The sequence below is a fragment of the Micropterus salmoides genome, unplaced genomic scaffold (assembly GCF_014851395.1).
Source record: "Micropterus salmoides isolate LMB-PRFRI ecotype aquatic unplaced genomic scaffold, ASM1485139v1 Ms_hic_scaffold_8, whole genome shotgun sequence".
Lineage (NCBI taxonomy): Eukaryota > Metazoa > Chordata > Actinopteri > Centrarchiformes > Centrarchidae > Micropterus > Micropterus salmoides.
In genome coordinates, this window is record NW_024044570.1 from 3,254,763 (window position 1) to 3,267,877 (window position 13,115).

A 13,115-nucleotide genomic window follows, 5' to 3' on the forward strand; every position below is an offset into this window, starting at 1 on the left:
TTCATTTGAATCTTGAACAAATCAGTACCTAAATTTTCTATTAAGATCTTAATTTTGTTGAGGGAAAAACAACTTTTTTTATTTGTTAAAGAAATAATGATTTGACATTAATCTTGATAATTATCACTATCATATTATGTGAATTGTTTACGGTAGTAACATTTTTAGCCGTGTATCGCCCAGCCCTTTTTCACGCTTGCAGTTTCCAGTCTTTATGCTAAGCTAAACAGCTGCTGGCTGTAGCTTCCTATTTACAGACATGAGAGGCATCTGTTGGTTTAAATCAAGAACGCGTGGGATGTTGGCTTCTCAGCGCTTGTTGCCACAGATACTTTTAGTTTTGAGGTGAAAGACCAGCTGTAGCTGTGTGAAGTGGCCCTGAACTGTGAACCATCATCATCATCATCAGCTGAGATAACCAGACGGGACAGGAAGCCTCTTCTCCACCGAGTACAGATAAAAACAGAACAGACATTTATTGTGCCAGAATCTACTGTACATATTCAGAAACATAATGTAGTGTACCATGTCGTCCTTAGATACTGAATTACAGCAGCATGTAGTGAGTCATATAAAAAAGGCTAAATGGAATGCTTTGTTCAGTAATACTGATTTGTACCATATAAGGAGGAGGAATGCAGTCTTATCAACATGGAGCCCACGCTCCGCAGAGCGAGGCAACATCAGAGGTATCACACCGCCGGAGGACCAAACTGCTCTATGGCAAGTACCTAGGTTCATCTGCGACGGTCCACCTGAACAGGTGACCGCACAGGAAGTCATTAACTCATGTAAGACCCGGTCGGGTGGAGTCTGTCACTGCGTCTCCGTGCGGGAATCTAAAGAAGCTCCGTCCATCGACACAAAGGGTTAACAGGAAGTGGAAGGTGCGTGTCACGCAGTGCTTTTGGTGGGCAGCTCCGTGCTGTTGTGTCGCGTCTTGCGCGACGTGCCGTCGTCTCGCGGCCGAGCCTTCTGCAGGTTGGACATGGCGGCGGTGCGCTCGATGTCGATGAGGGCGTAGAGCTCGGTGCGGCGGGTGGGGGTGGAGGGGGGCAGCGGGGAGGTGGGGGTGCGGGGCGTGTGGGGGTTGCTGCCGTCTGAAGCGCCCTTGTTCCCGGCGCTGTTGTCCATCTCCACCTCGATGTAGTTGAGGGTTTTGGGCGGCTCCGGGTGGCCCGGCAGCGGCGGCCGGCGGAAGTCGAAGTTGAAGATGGTGGGTCCGTCTGTGCGGCGACGGGCCGTGTCGGGCCGGTGGGCGCTCAGTGGCGCCGTCACGTTCTCGGTGTTGACGTAGTTGTGCGATGACTCGAGGGCGGCGGAGAGAGGGTGGGAGTAGGAGTGGTGCAGCACGCCGTGGTGGGGGTGGTGGTTGTAGCCGTTGAGCGACGGCGTCTTCAGGCCGCTGGAGCCGTTCTCCTCCTCCTCCGAGCTCGGCTTCCTCGCCTCCCACACCGGCGGCAGCGCCGGCAGGTTCTCGTAGTCCAGCAGGGCGGTGCGCCGCTGGGCCGAGTTATTGACATTCTGCAGGTCCGGGGTGAGCGGGGGCGGGCGGTGTCGGCGAGGAGCTGTGGAAGGGTTGGAGGAGGAGCCGTTGGAGAGCGGGGGAGTGGGCTCGGCCTCTGTGTGGCCGTTAGTCTCTCGGGGCTCCTCGGTCTCCTTGGCCTCCTGCTGCCTCTTCTCCTTCTCCATCAGCTGCCTCTGAACGGGGGTGGGGCCCAGCACGAAGCGCACCCCCTGAGGCTCCAGCAGCACCTGGGGCTCCGGCTGGGCGGGCGGCGGCGGCGGCGGCGGCGGCTCTGTGCGGGCCCTCGGAGGAGGCGGCGGGGTCGGAGGACACTGAGACTGGGGAGAGGTGGGACTCTCCAGAGGCGTGATCATGGTCAGCGGGCTGGGCTGGTCCTCCAGGAGCCCCGTGGTGTTCACGTAGGTGTGAACCTGCATGAGGATAATGACATCATCATTACATCAGACTCGTCTTTAATTTGTTCTCATGTGGACAGATTTCTACCACAAACGCTCAACAGTTCATCAGTAATCAGGAAATAATCCTGAGGACAGACGAACTCTTACCGCTTCATCAGCCACCAGCAGAGGATGCGTGGACTCCTCTCCCACAGAGGGCAGGCGGGTGCTGGCCACAGACGGGTGGCGGGTGGAGGGGTGAGACGGAGCCTCGCCCACCGACGGGATCCGGGTCACGCCGTTTGGCACGGTGGGCACCGAGTAGCCCAGAGCTGAGGATCCAACACACACAGCAACACAGAGGTTAGCGTGAGGACAGAATACACATACATCACTAACACGACTAAACAATACATAACAATCTTTCTGTGCGAGTCTTCAGCTGCTCTTTGTTCTACCTTCCACCTTCAAATACCCTACAGCTGTCTGATTCACCTGCCCAGGTGACAGCTCTCACTCGCTCTTCTCTCTCTGTGTGTTTGGGATCTTTGTCTCCTGCCAGGCGTCTTGAGGCTGGGGGTCGTCTTGTTATTCAGCATTTGGGGATTTAAACTTCATTGTGTCATCTATAAAGGTCCTCTCTCTCCGACACCTGCTGCATTCATACCGTCACTGAAACACCACCTTCCACTGATAAGTATTGTTTAAATGTTTGAGTCTGATTCTACTTCTGGACTCTGGGTTCTGGTTCCTTCACCACAGATCTTCTTGCTCCTCTTCCCCTTCATGTCTCTAAAGTGAAAGAATCTGGGGCGTCACTGTAGCTGGGAGAGCGCGACACGATGAACACGGTGAAGCGTTCCTTCAGATTCACGCCGTGTTGAACGCTTCGTCATGTTGGAGCTGCTTCCTCCCTCGCACCAAACCTCCTGACTGCAGCTGGTGCAGTTTTTTAGTAAAGTTAAGCCAAACTTTGGAGCGTCCGCTACTGTCCAGGACCAGAACCAGAAGGACTCTCTTCTTCAGGCTTTGTTGACGTAACACATGAGGTGACGTTAGGTCGGCGTAGCAGCTCCTGGCAGATAAGAGACTCTTTGACGGACAGTAAAATGCTCACTGCAGTTCAGTCAGGAGCTGAGATTTGCAGGAAGTTAGGAACCCAGAAGCAGAATCCGACGAGTCTTAATGAACCCACAGCTCTTAGAAACTTGGCAACGGTTCCACCTGGCGTCATTCCTGGAGGAGCCGTCTGTTACTGGTCGTCTTGGTCCTCCTGAATCTGCTGCATCCGGGACCCTCTGGGATCTTTATGCAGTCTCACAATCTGGTTTCTTATGCTGCGTTAGAGACCATAAGGCCAAACCAGAGGACGCTGTGGTCACACGATCTGTTATGACCGTCTTCATGCAGCTGGACATCACAGGTGTACGCACGCGTGCTGCGCCGTCTGTTTTTAACTGTACATAAGATCAATACTCTTAACATTTTGACGATGTGACACTACACCTGTAGGGGCGTGCGTGTGCTTACCTGCAGGAGTGTGTGCTGCCTGGTGGTTGGGCTCCAGCACCGCCTCCTCCACCACGCTGATGCTGTGGCTGTGCATCACCTCCTGCAGCATGTTGAAGATCTCTTCAGCTCGAGAACACTTGAAGGCAAAAATACCTGAAAACGCACAACAATCTGTGTTCACTGATCAGCCAGACAACAAACACGCTCGTGTTTCTGTGGCGACAAATATTTTCAGGTTTAAGTCACAACTTCTTGGTTGAGACATTTAACTCTAACGCTGTGAATGAATGATAAACTGAGTGGGCTCATCTGTTGCTGTGATAGTGCTAACATCAGCGTTCACTTCAGGCTCAAAACATTCAGCTGCCCCGTCCACACTGCTCCGTTTTGGTTTACAAACGGAGAATTAAAACGAATACGATCTCCGTCCACGCCAGCGTTAAAACGACTGAAAACACATCTAGTGGCAGTTCAGGTACGCCGGGCATGTGTGTGCCGGTGTAAACACGCAGCAGATTGTCTGCTCTGTACTCACAGAAGATTTGGTAAAAAGAATAAAGAAATGCAGAAGAAGAATCACCAGATTCTTTTTGCACGGACCAGTAACAAGCTGGGACAGTTACTGAATGTTACAGACTGGGAGTTGTTGTAAACGGCGACGTGCACGGTTGCCTACAAGTGTAAGCTGTAAGTGTTATTTGCACGGTACAGAATATTGTAAGAGCCAATCAGAGAGCCGAATGTCTGCGTCATCGTTTCTATAATCCTCCGTTTTGGCCCGTCTGCACTAAAACGCCCTCCAGAGTTTCGAAACCCAAAATGGGGACGGCAGCGTTTCCAAACTTCTCCGTTTTTGCAGTTTTAGTCTGGACGAGAGGAGCAGACGTAGCAAAAGGTCTCTGTTTTAATTTGAAAACGCAGCAGTGTGGACGGGGCCTCTTTATTCTTTTTAATCCGCCTGGACTGTTCACATCAGTGAGGCCCTTACAGTCTCCACGTTACTCATGTAAATCTAAATCGGCACAGCTCGAAATCTTAGGGCGCTTTCACACCTGCCTCACTGAGTTCGGCTGAATCGCACTAGAGTTCGTTTTCCCCCTTCGGTGCGGTTCGTTTGGGCAGGTGTGAACGCAGCAATCGCACTCGGGTTCGCACCGAAAGCGGACCAAACAAGCGTACCGAGACGTCCTTGAAGAGGTGGTCAGGCATGTGGGGAGAGAAAAATAATATTAATTAAAAAAATATATATATCAATATTCGAATCCCAAAATTGTGAATCAAATGTGCACCCAACGATCGAATATTCGGGTCCATCCCTAGTTCAGTCTAACTGTAATAAATCGCCCTTCATGAAGTTTTAATGTTCCGTTTGTCACTAAGGAGGAACCTGCAGCTGTTTCTAACGAGCTGCCTCTCCGTTAAAAACCTAAGCGCTTTACGTTTATTTTTTACAAATGTTAGTTGTACTTTGTGATATACACACACAGTTTACACATGTGTAGTGCTTTTTGTTTAGCCGAGTGAATAACTTCATCAATCGATGCTTCGTTTAATCCGTATAACTATATACAGTGCACTGTTTCACACGGACGATTATTACTGTCGCACAACATGAACAAGTGAAGATGACGTGATTTGATGCTGCGGATTGCAAAGTAGAGGTAGAGACAAGAAAGAGAGAAAGACCGGAAGTGTCCAAACTCTGAGACGTGCGTTTCTTGTTGTCGTCCTCAGAGTGGTTAGTACGCGAGTTCGGGTTGGAACGTTACAGAGATCCAAGTTACACAGCTGATCCTGGTACCGGTGGCGGCAAGATAAAGGATTTCTTCATCCACTTACTCCATGAATCGATGGAATAATCTGTAGAAAACTCGATTATAAAGCCAGCGCCTGGAGCTGACTCACCTGAACACGGCCCGTCAGCGTGACGTGTGACTTTAATACATATCAACTTTTAGTTTTACTTTAGTTTCCATAATAAACAAACAAACAACAGTTTGGTACCTTGACCCGTCTGGCAGCGCCGGCCGCTCTCAAACGAGAAGAGGTTGGAGTCGTAACCATAGCGCCGCAGGCACAGGTACGGCCACCTGACGTCGTCACGGCGATGGGTGTGGAGGACGAGCTCGGCATCGGTCAGCTCCATCACACCTGAACCCAACTCGTTCCCATCGTCGTCCACGTTGATCACCTGAACAGATCCACACAGTGAGGGGCAGGCACACACGCACACACGCAAACACACACACACAAACACACGCACACACCAAAAGAAAGACGCGCATCTGCATGAACGTGCCTGGGGCGTGCAGCATGGAGGCATGCGGACTACAGATGTTGCAATGGCAATAAATTGTGAGACAGGAAGGACGGCTGATCGTCCTCGCAGTGACAGACCACATGTAACAGCACCTGCACAGGACCACGCCAGGTACTGATCGTTACCCCCCTTTGTTCAGGGGCTGTGTATTAAATTAATTGCTAACAAATTTAATAATTGATTCGTTCATGACGCCACCGGGCTGTAGCGACACCATCGGCTTAACGGAGTAAAGTGATGTGAACAGTAAAGTTACTAAAACATCAGCGATAGCATTAACACCTACATAAAAACCTCCAGAGTGTGGGAGCACTTGACAGAAGTTGACCTCACCAGGCCTGAAAGCACCTCAGTTACGCCGTAGCATCTGGGGAGGAGGCACAAAACGCTGTGGCGCTCTGTGTGATGAAGACTCGTCTCTAGTTAGCGAGCTAGCTTCACGTAACGAGCTGTGACGTTTTCCCCACGGCCAATGAATTGTTAATGGCGGTTAGCGTAGCAAATAATTATTATACTGTTCACTTTGCAGATGTGCCCTGATGTGACTTTACAATCCTAAAACGGTGCACGTTTACAGCCGGACACCGTGTTGCTGCCGAGTGCACAAGATGAGAAAACACCGGACAGTTTCATACTTTCTTGAAAAATATGAAGAGAAAACAGTTCCCATGTCTCTGCGTATTACATAAACTTTTGAAACGCTGTCTACTACAAAATCATTATTATTGGTCCTCTCTTGTAAATTGTGACACATGAAGTTATTCCTTTCTTTGTATAAATATAGTGTCAGTTTGTCCCGGCGTGTTGAAGTACCGATGTGTAAACTGCTCCGTCACTAGCAGATCAGCTGCTGCACAGGCACTTATTTCTTACTGCATTTACCTCGTCCATGAAATGACTTGATTTCAGTGGAACTTTCTGTTGCTGCAGCAGAAACGTTCATTAGAAAAAATATATATATATAAATGTACTTTTGAAAGCAGTATTCATTTTATTGTCTTGTCTGTAAATGGATGAATCGAGGAGTCAGCTTCGACTGAAGGTGAGAATAAGAGAAGCTCGTGCAGGGATGAAGCTCTCTGAGTGACGGGGAGTTGGGAAACGAGCAGAGTCATCAGAGAATAATCCAGGGTGTGGGCGGACAGACTGGGAGCTCGCTGTCAAGGCAGGCCGGGGCAGGAACTTACCTTAAATTTGCTTTGATGATTATCTGGAATTGACTCTTTCTCTGGACAGCTTAGACAGCTACCCATGGCTTCTTCAGAGCACCATCTGATGTCTGGGAGACAAGGACACGTCTGATGAGCGGGACTGTAACGCTGATATTAAAGTGAGGGGAGTGTGCGAAGGCTTCCTCACCTAGATCCTGCCTCCAGTAGCCCTGGTTCCATCCTCAGAGCCTGGGGGACTCTCATGCTGGAGTTGATCAGCAGACATGAACAGCAGCTCTGTGCAGACAGAGGGTCAATAATACAGAGGTTTAAACAGCACTGTGAGGACGTCCCTCTGCTGAAGACTAACCCTCCGGGACTTTTTACATTTACATTTATTCATTTAGCTGATGCTTTTATCCAAAGCGACTACAACTGCTGTACATGTCAGAGGTCGCACACCTCTGGAGCAACGAGGGGTGGATGGGTCACAGTGGGAATTGAAACCAGGTCTCCTACATAAAAGGCATGTGTCTTATCCACCATCAGCCCCCCTACCTCAGTACAGTAAGTTATGTGACTTCTGAATTCCAAATCTCTGCACTGTTAGAAATTTTCCGCCGTCTGTCTGTCCGTCCGCCCGCCGTCTGTCCGTCTACCTGTCCGTCCGCCCGCCATCTGTCTGTCTGTCTGCCCGTTCGTCCGTCTGCCCGTCTGCCTGCCCGTCTGTCTGCCGTCTGTCTGTCGTCTGACTGCCCGTCTGACTGCCCGTCTGTCTGTCGTCTGCCTGCCCGTCTGACTGCCCGTCTGACTGCCCGTCTGTCTGTCGTCTGACTGCCCGTCTGTCTGTCGTCTGTCTGTCGTCTGACTGCCCGTCTGTCTGCCCGTCTGTCTGTCGTCTGACTGCCCGTCTGTCTGTCGTCTGTCTGTCGTCTGACTGCCCGTCTGTCTGCCCGTCTGTCTGCCGTCTGACTGCCCGTCTGACTGCCCGTCTGTCTGCCCGTCTGTCTGTCGTCTGACTGCCCGTCTGTCTGTCGTCTGACTGCCCGTCTGTCTTTCCTCTTTCTGTCCGTCTGTCTGTCGTCTGACTGCCCGTCTGTCTGCCCGTCTGTCTGTCGTCTGACTGCCCGTCTGTCTGCCCGTCTGTCTGTCGTCTGACTGCCCGTCTGTCTGTCGTCTGTCTGTCGTCTGACTGCCCGTCTGTCTGCCCGTCTGTCTGCCGTCTGACTGCCCGTCTGTCTGCCCGTCTGTCTGCCCGTCTGTCTGTCGTCTGACTGCCCGTCTGTCTGTCGTCTGACTGCCCGTCTGTCTTTCCTCTTTCTGTCCGTCTGTCTGTCGTCTGTCTGCCCGTCTGTCTGCCCGTCTGTCTGTCGTCTGTCTGCCCGTCTGTCTGTCGTCTGACTGCCCGTCTGTCTGTCGTCTGTCTGTCGTCTGACTGCCCGTCTGTCTGCCCGTCTGTCTGCCGTCTGTCTGCCGTCTGACTGCCCGTCTGACTGCCCGTCTGTCTGTCGTCTGTCTGCCCGTCTGTCTGTCGTCTGACTGCCCGTCTGTCTTTCCTCTTTCTGTCCGTCTGTCTACCCGTCTGTCTGCCCGTCTGTCTGCCCGTCTGTCTGCCCGTCTGTCTGCCCGTCTTTCTGTCCGTCTGTCTTTCCTCTTTCTGTCCGTCTGACTGCCCGTCTGTCTGTCGTCTGACTGCCCGTCTGTCTGTCCGTCTGTCTGCCCGTCTGTCTGCCCGTTTTAATAATCGATTAATAAACGTACATAATGTCGCAGCTTCCACACGCTGTTTCTAAGTGATGTTAGTCTTTTAAACACGGCTCGCTGTCTCGTCTGTGCGCTACGTCACCATGTGGGACCTTCACTTTATAATTATATTTAGATAATGTGATTGGCTGTTAGTCAACGTTTGTGTTCATACGTATTGTCAGAGGGCTGCAAGTAACAATGATTTTCATTATAGATTATTTTCCCGATTGGTTTCTCAATTCACTGTTGACGTGGAGTCCAACATGTCTCGTTTGATCCGACCAACAGTTTAAAACACAAAGAGATTCAGTTTATAATGACAGAAGAGGAAATATTCACATTTCAGAAACTGGAACTCACAAATATTTGTATTTATTATTAAATTTATTATTTATAAAGTAACACTTTGCTAAGCCCCCCCCCTCAGTTACTGTTGCAAAGTCCGACAAACTGTCGGCGCTGCCACTGTCTATTACAAATATAGTCAAATTTGTTGTTGTGAAAAAGTTTTGCAATTGTATCGTGCATTTGAAGGTTGTATTCAGGCTAACAGACTGACTCAAACTGAAATGAAAAAAATTAAAGAATGAAGCTAAAGCCTACTGATCACACAGTACACCTTGCTTTCCTCCGACTCATGTTGTTGTAAACTCAATTTCTTAAGGAGAGTTTGGAAAAATTAAGCCAACATTAGGAACAACTTCCAGCTCTGGTGACTTTTTATTACTTTTTACTAGAGAAGTCATGAGAACAGATAGTTCGGTACTACGGCTGAATGGTTTTGGAAAATAATCTAATTGCGATTTTTCTTTTTTAACCAATATTGCAATTTCATGTGCGATAAATTTTTAAGCTCTTTACCGTCTGTATTATTCAAAACAGACAAGCAATAAATCGATGTATAGTCTGTCCAACAGATTAAACACACACTGTTCTTTCTTGTAGGCCAGGCCTGTGTTATGATGAAATTAGGTGATGCTTTAATTGCATTAATTATTATTATGAGCAATGGTGGAGAAGAAATATCAAATTATAATAATATGAGAAAGATATTTTGAGAGTCAAGTCATGGAATTAAATAATATAACATCATCATCATCAGGTCGGCCTACAGACCACAAGAAAAACACAGTTTACCAGTGTGAACTGTATTTTAGCTGTAATTCTCCGACAACACCGGAGTTCCCCCGCAGCCTCAAGCTTAAGGCCGTTGTACAACAACAAGTCAAGGTACAGCGTAACGTGCGAAAGTTGATGCTTCGTCTGCAGACTGCTTTACTCTCGCGTGTCATGTGACCAGAGCGCGATTAGAAAACTTGTTTTATCATATCGCGATAATATCGCAAATGCAATTAATCGTTCAGCCCTATTCGGCACCATATCGATACCAGAATTCTGAAAAACGCTCAGTACTTGTTTTGCTCGGTACTGAAGCTCCGACACGTAGAACATAACGAGTGCGACCACAGCTCCGCCTCGACTCGTCCGACAGAAAAGAGTTTAGAAACCAGGTGAAGTTAGTTTCACGGCTGTTTCCTTCAGCAGCTCAGAGTCAAAGCCTGGATTTCTCCCAGTTCTGTTGGGAGAGCTGATTCAGTTTGATCACCTGAAAATCACCAAAGGTGACGAACAGGCAACGCTCCTGTTATTGTAGGAGGAGTTAGGGACCGTCTGAAAAGGTCAATACGATCCATTTCAATCAATTGTTTTTCAATATAAAAATCTCAGACGACTGCCAGTTTAGATAGAGTCCACCTTTAAAGAAAAGTTAAGAAAAGTATGTATGTATTTAATTTAATAATTATTTATGCGCAGTGCAACATTGTAATTTCAACAGTTTGCTCATTTCTGAATGTACTGACATCAAACCACCTCTCATCTGTCCTGGACGTCCTCTCACAGCTGTTAGTTATTAGTTGTCATGTGTAGATGCTTTTATTAAAAGAAGTGGATATTAAAGTACATGGGGTTTATGCAACACCGAGAGCTTCAGTTTACACACTGTTAGCAAGTCAGAGAGACAAACCAAAACTAAATGTTAACTCACCCTGCGTTCACTATAAGGTTATTTTCTTCAATCAAGTTTCCCTCTGCGCCGTCATGAAAACTAAACTACGACCGGACTTCAGAAAGACTGAAAAATCTGCGCAGCGTTGTCTTCCGCTGTCAATAGATTTTTGTATATTTTCTATTAACCTACTTTCTATTCCTTAATATCTTGATTTGCAAAGTGAGCAACTTTAACAAAGAATTTTCCCTCTGGGATCACTAAAGTATTTCTTATTCTGATTGCGTGTCATTACTCTTTACATGTATTAAACTAAAGTATTAACAGAAAAATGAACACACACACATACTCAATAATGAAAATAACCTGTAGGTCAGCTGTAGGTTTGCAGAATATGTAGCTTAAACTTATCACGTTTAATGAGAGACAGTGGGACAGTGTTTAAATCCAGTCAAACTATTAACGATAAACAACTTTGTCGACTTGTTAACTTAAGTTTGTACAAGTTAGTTAGCAGCAGTCTCATAGTATGTTTTGTTTTAAAAGTAAATTGCTTATTACCTTTTTATTTTTCATAAATTTAATGAACTGCGATTACATCTATGTATAGATTTTTATTTTTTTTTTACATCCAGTAAACAATTAAAGATGTTAACAGAGTAACATAACATAGTCTTTAGTTTTGTTGTAACACTAATAAATTACAACTTTTGGAGGGAGGGTCAGTAAAAATTGTCTTGGGGTCAGTGAGTTTCAAACCCACTGCAAAAAAAGTTTGAGGTTGAGTCCTATGATTTAAATTAATATTTTGCCTTTAACAAATATTGCACCTCTTAAGATTTGAAAATTACAGTAAGTAAAACTGCGATTTCGAGACATTTTGGATGAATTGTTCAGTCCATTACATGTTAATAAAACTAAATTATTAGCACACATGTACTACTTAATTTAAACATCTTTAGTTCAGCTGCACTTCTGCTCTATATACCTTTAACTAATTAAGTTTAACGGGAGTGTTTAAATCCAGTCAAACCATTAATGATAACTAACTTAGTCTACTTGTTAACTAAGTTTGTACCAGTTAGTTGGCAGCAGTCTGTTAGTATGTTATGTTTTCAAAGTAAATTGTTTATTATTACCTTTTTATTTCTCATAAATTGAATGAACTGCAATTACATTTGTTTAGGGTTTTTTTTAGATCTAGGATGTATCTAATAAACAACAGAACAGAATAACATAACTTTTGGAGGGAGGGACAGTAAAAAAAAAAAATTTGTCTTGGGGACAGTTTCAAACCCACTGCAAAAAAGTTTAATTAATATTTTGACACACATTATGCATTTAACAAATATTTCACCTCTTGCGATTTGACAATTGCAGAAAGAAATATTGCGATTTCGATTAATTGTTCAGTCTTTTACAGGTTATTAAACTAAATAATTAGCACATATGTACTATTTAATGTAAACAATCCTTCAGGTCAGCTGCTGGTCTGCTGTATTAACACGTTACTCACCTTTATCTACTCAAGTTTAATGAGACAGTGTTTAAATCCAGTCCAACTAATCTTCACTATCACTTTCTATTAAAGCTCCAGAGTACCAGTGAACCCTGTTTGGGTGTTTACCGACTCACACCAACGAGCAGCCGCCGGATTAAAAACTAAGTGCTGCTAACTAAGTTTTACAAGTTTGTACAAGTTAGTTAGCAGCAGCAGCTCCAGTCTGAATCCCTGGACTGACTAACTGCTTTCTCTCGGTGTGGTGTGATGGTAGTGTAATGGCAGCTGGTTAGCACAAAGCTAAACTGACCTCTCTTGCTGGTTGAATAAGCTAACACAGATTTCAGCTACCTAATTAGCTCCGAGGCTAACTTACAGTTCGGCGAACACACCAACGCATTCCGCTTGCTAGCCCGTCCCTCTTTAACTGCAACGTTAAATAAAAACAGAGTCATACTCACGAGGCAGAGTTAGCGTGATGAATTACAGCGTCCACACTTCCCGGACATTCACACACAGTTTGGTGAAGCAGCTTTGAATTTGTCCCTAAAAAAAAAAAACGACGCTGGCCAGTGAACCAACAAGCCAGCTAGCGTTAGCCCGCTGCTAGCTACACCAGCAGAGCCTCCATCTTTCCTCTGCTGCTGCCAGAGCGCCAAAAAAAAAACAATCACAACTTCTTTCAAATGTGTCTAACGCTCGTGTTCGCGCAGATGAAGCGGTGAAAAGAGGTTTAGATCCATGGGTGGTCCTCGGGGGTTCACTGCGGGGTGCGAGGTTCCGTCCAAACGCACTTTTTTCACGCCGAAAACCAAGTTTGCTGCGGTCGGACCGTGTTTTCCGCTGCTAGCCTGTCGGGCTAAATCACTGCAACTTGGCTAAACTTCCGAGACTTCCAGGCAGCCTCCAATGTGGTGAAGCCCCGCGGCAGTGCGCATGCGTGGGGCCCGTGTGGTTTGGGATAGCCGGGGC

General features: G+C 46.9%; 1 protein-coding gene across 1 annotated transcript; it reads right to left on the minus strand.

Moving 5' to 3' along the window:
- Window positions 1-451: 451 nt before the first annotated feature.
- On the minus strand, window positions 452-13,004 carry LOC119894344 (fibroblast growth factor receptor substrate 2-like). Its single transcript, XM_038707043.1, has 7 exons — window positions 12,605-13,004; window positions 7,097-7,185; window positions 6,925-7,016; window positions 5,422-5,608; window positions 3,436-3,570; window positions 2,074-2,237; window positions 452-1,938 (listed from the first exon to the last, which is right to left on the minus strand). Exons 3-7 carry the CDS (start codon window positions 6,988-6,990, stop codon window positions 895-897), a joined length of 1,596 nt encoding a protein of 531 aa, XP_038562971.1. The 5' UTR covers window positions 6,991-7,016; window positions 7,097-7,185; window positions 12,605-13,004; the 3' UTR covers window positions 452-894.
- Between the last annotated feature and the right edge of the window lie 111 nt (window positions 13,005-13,115).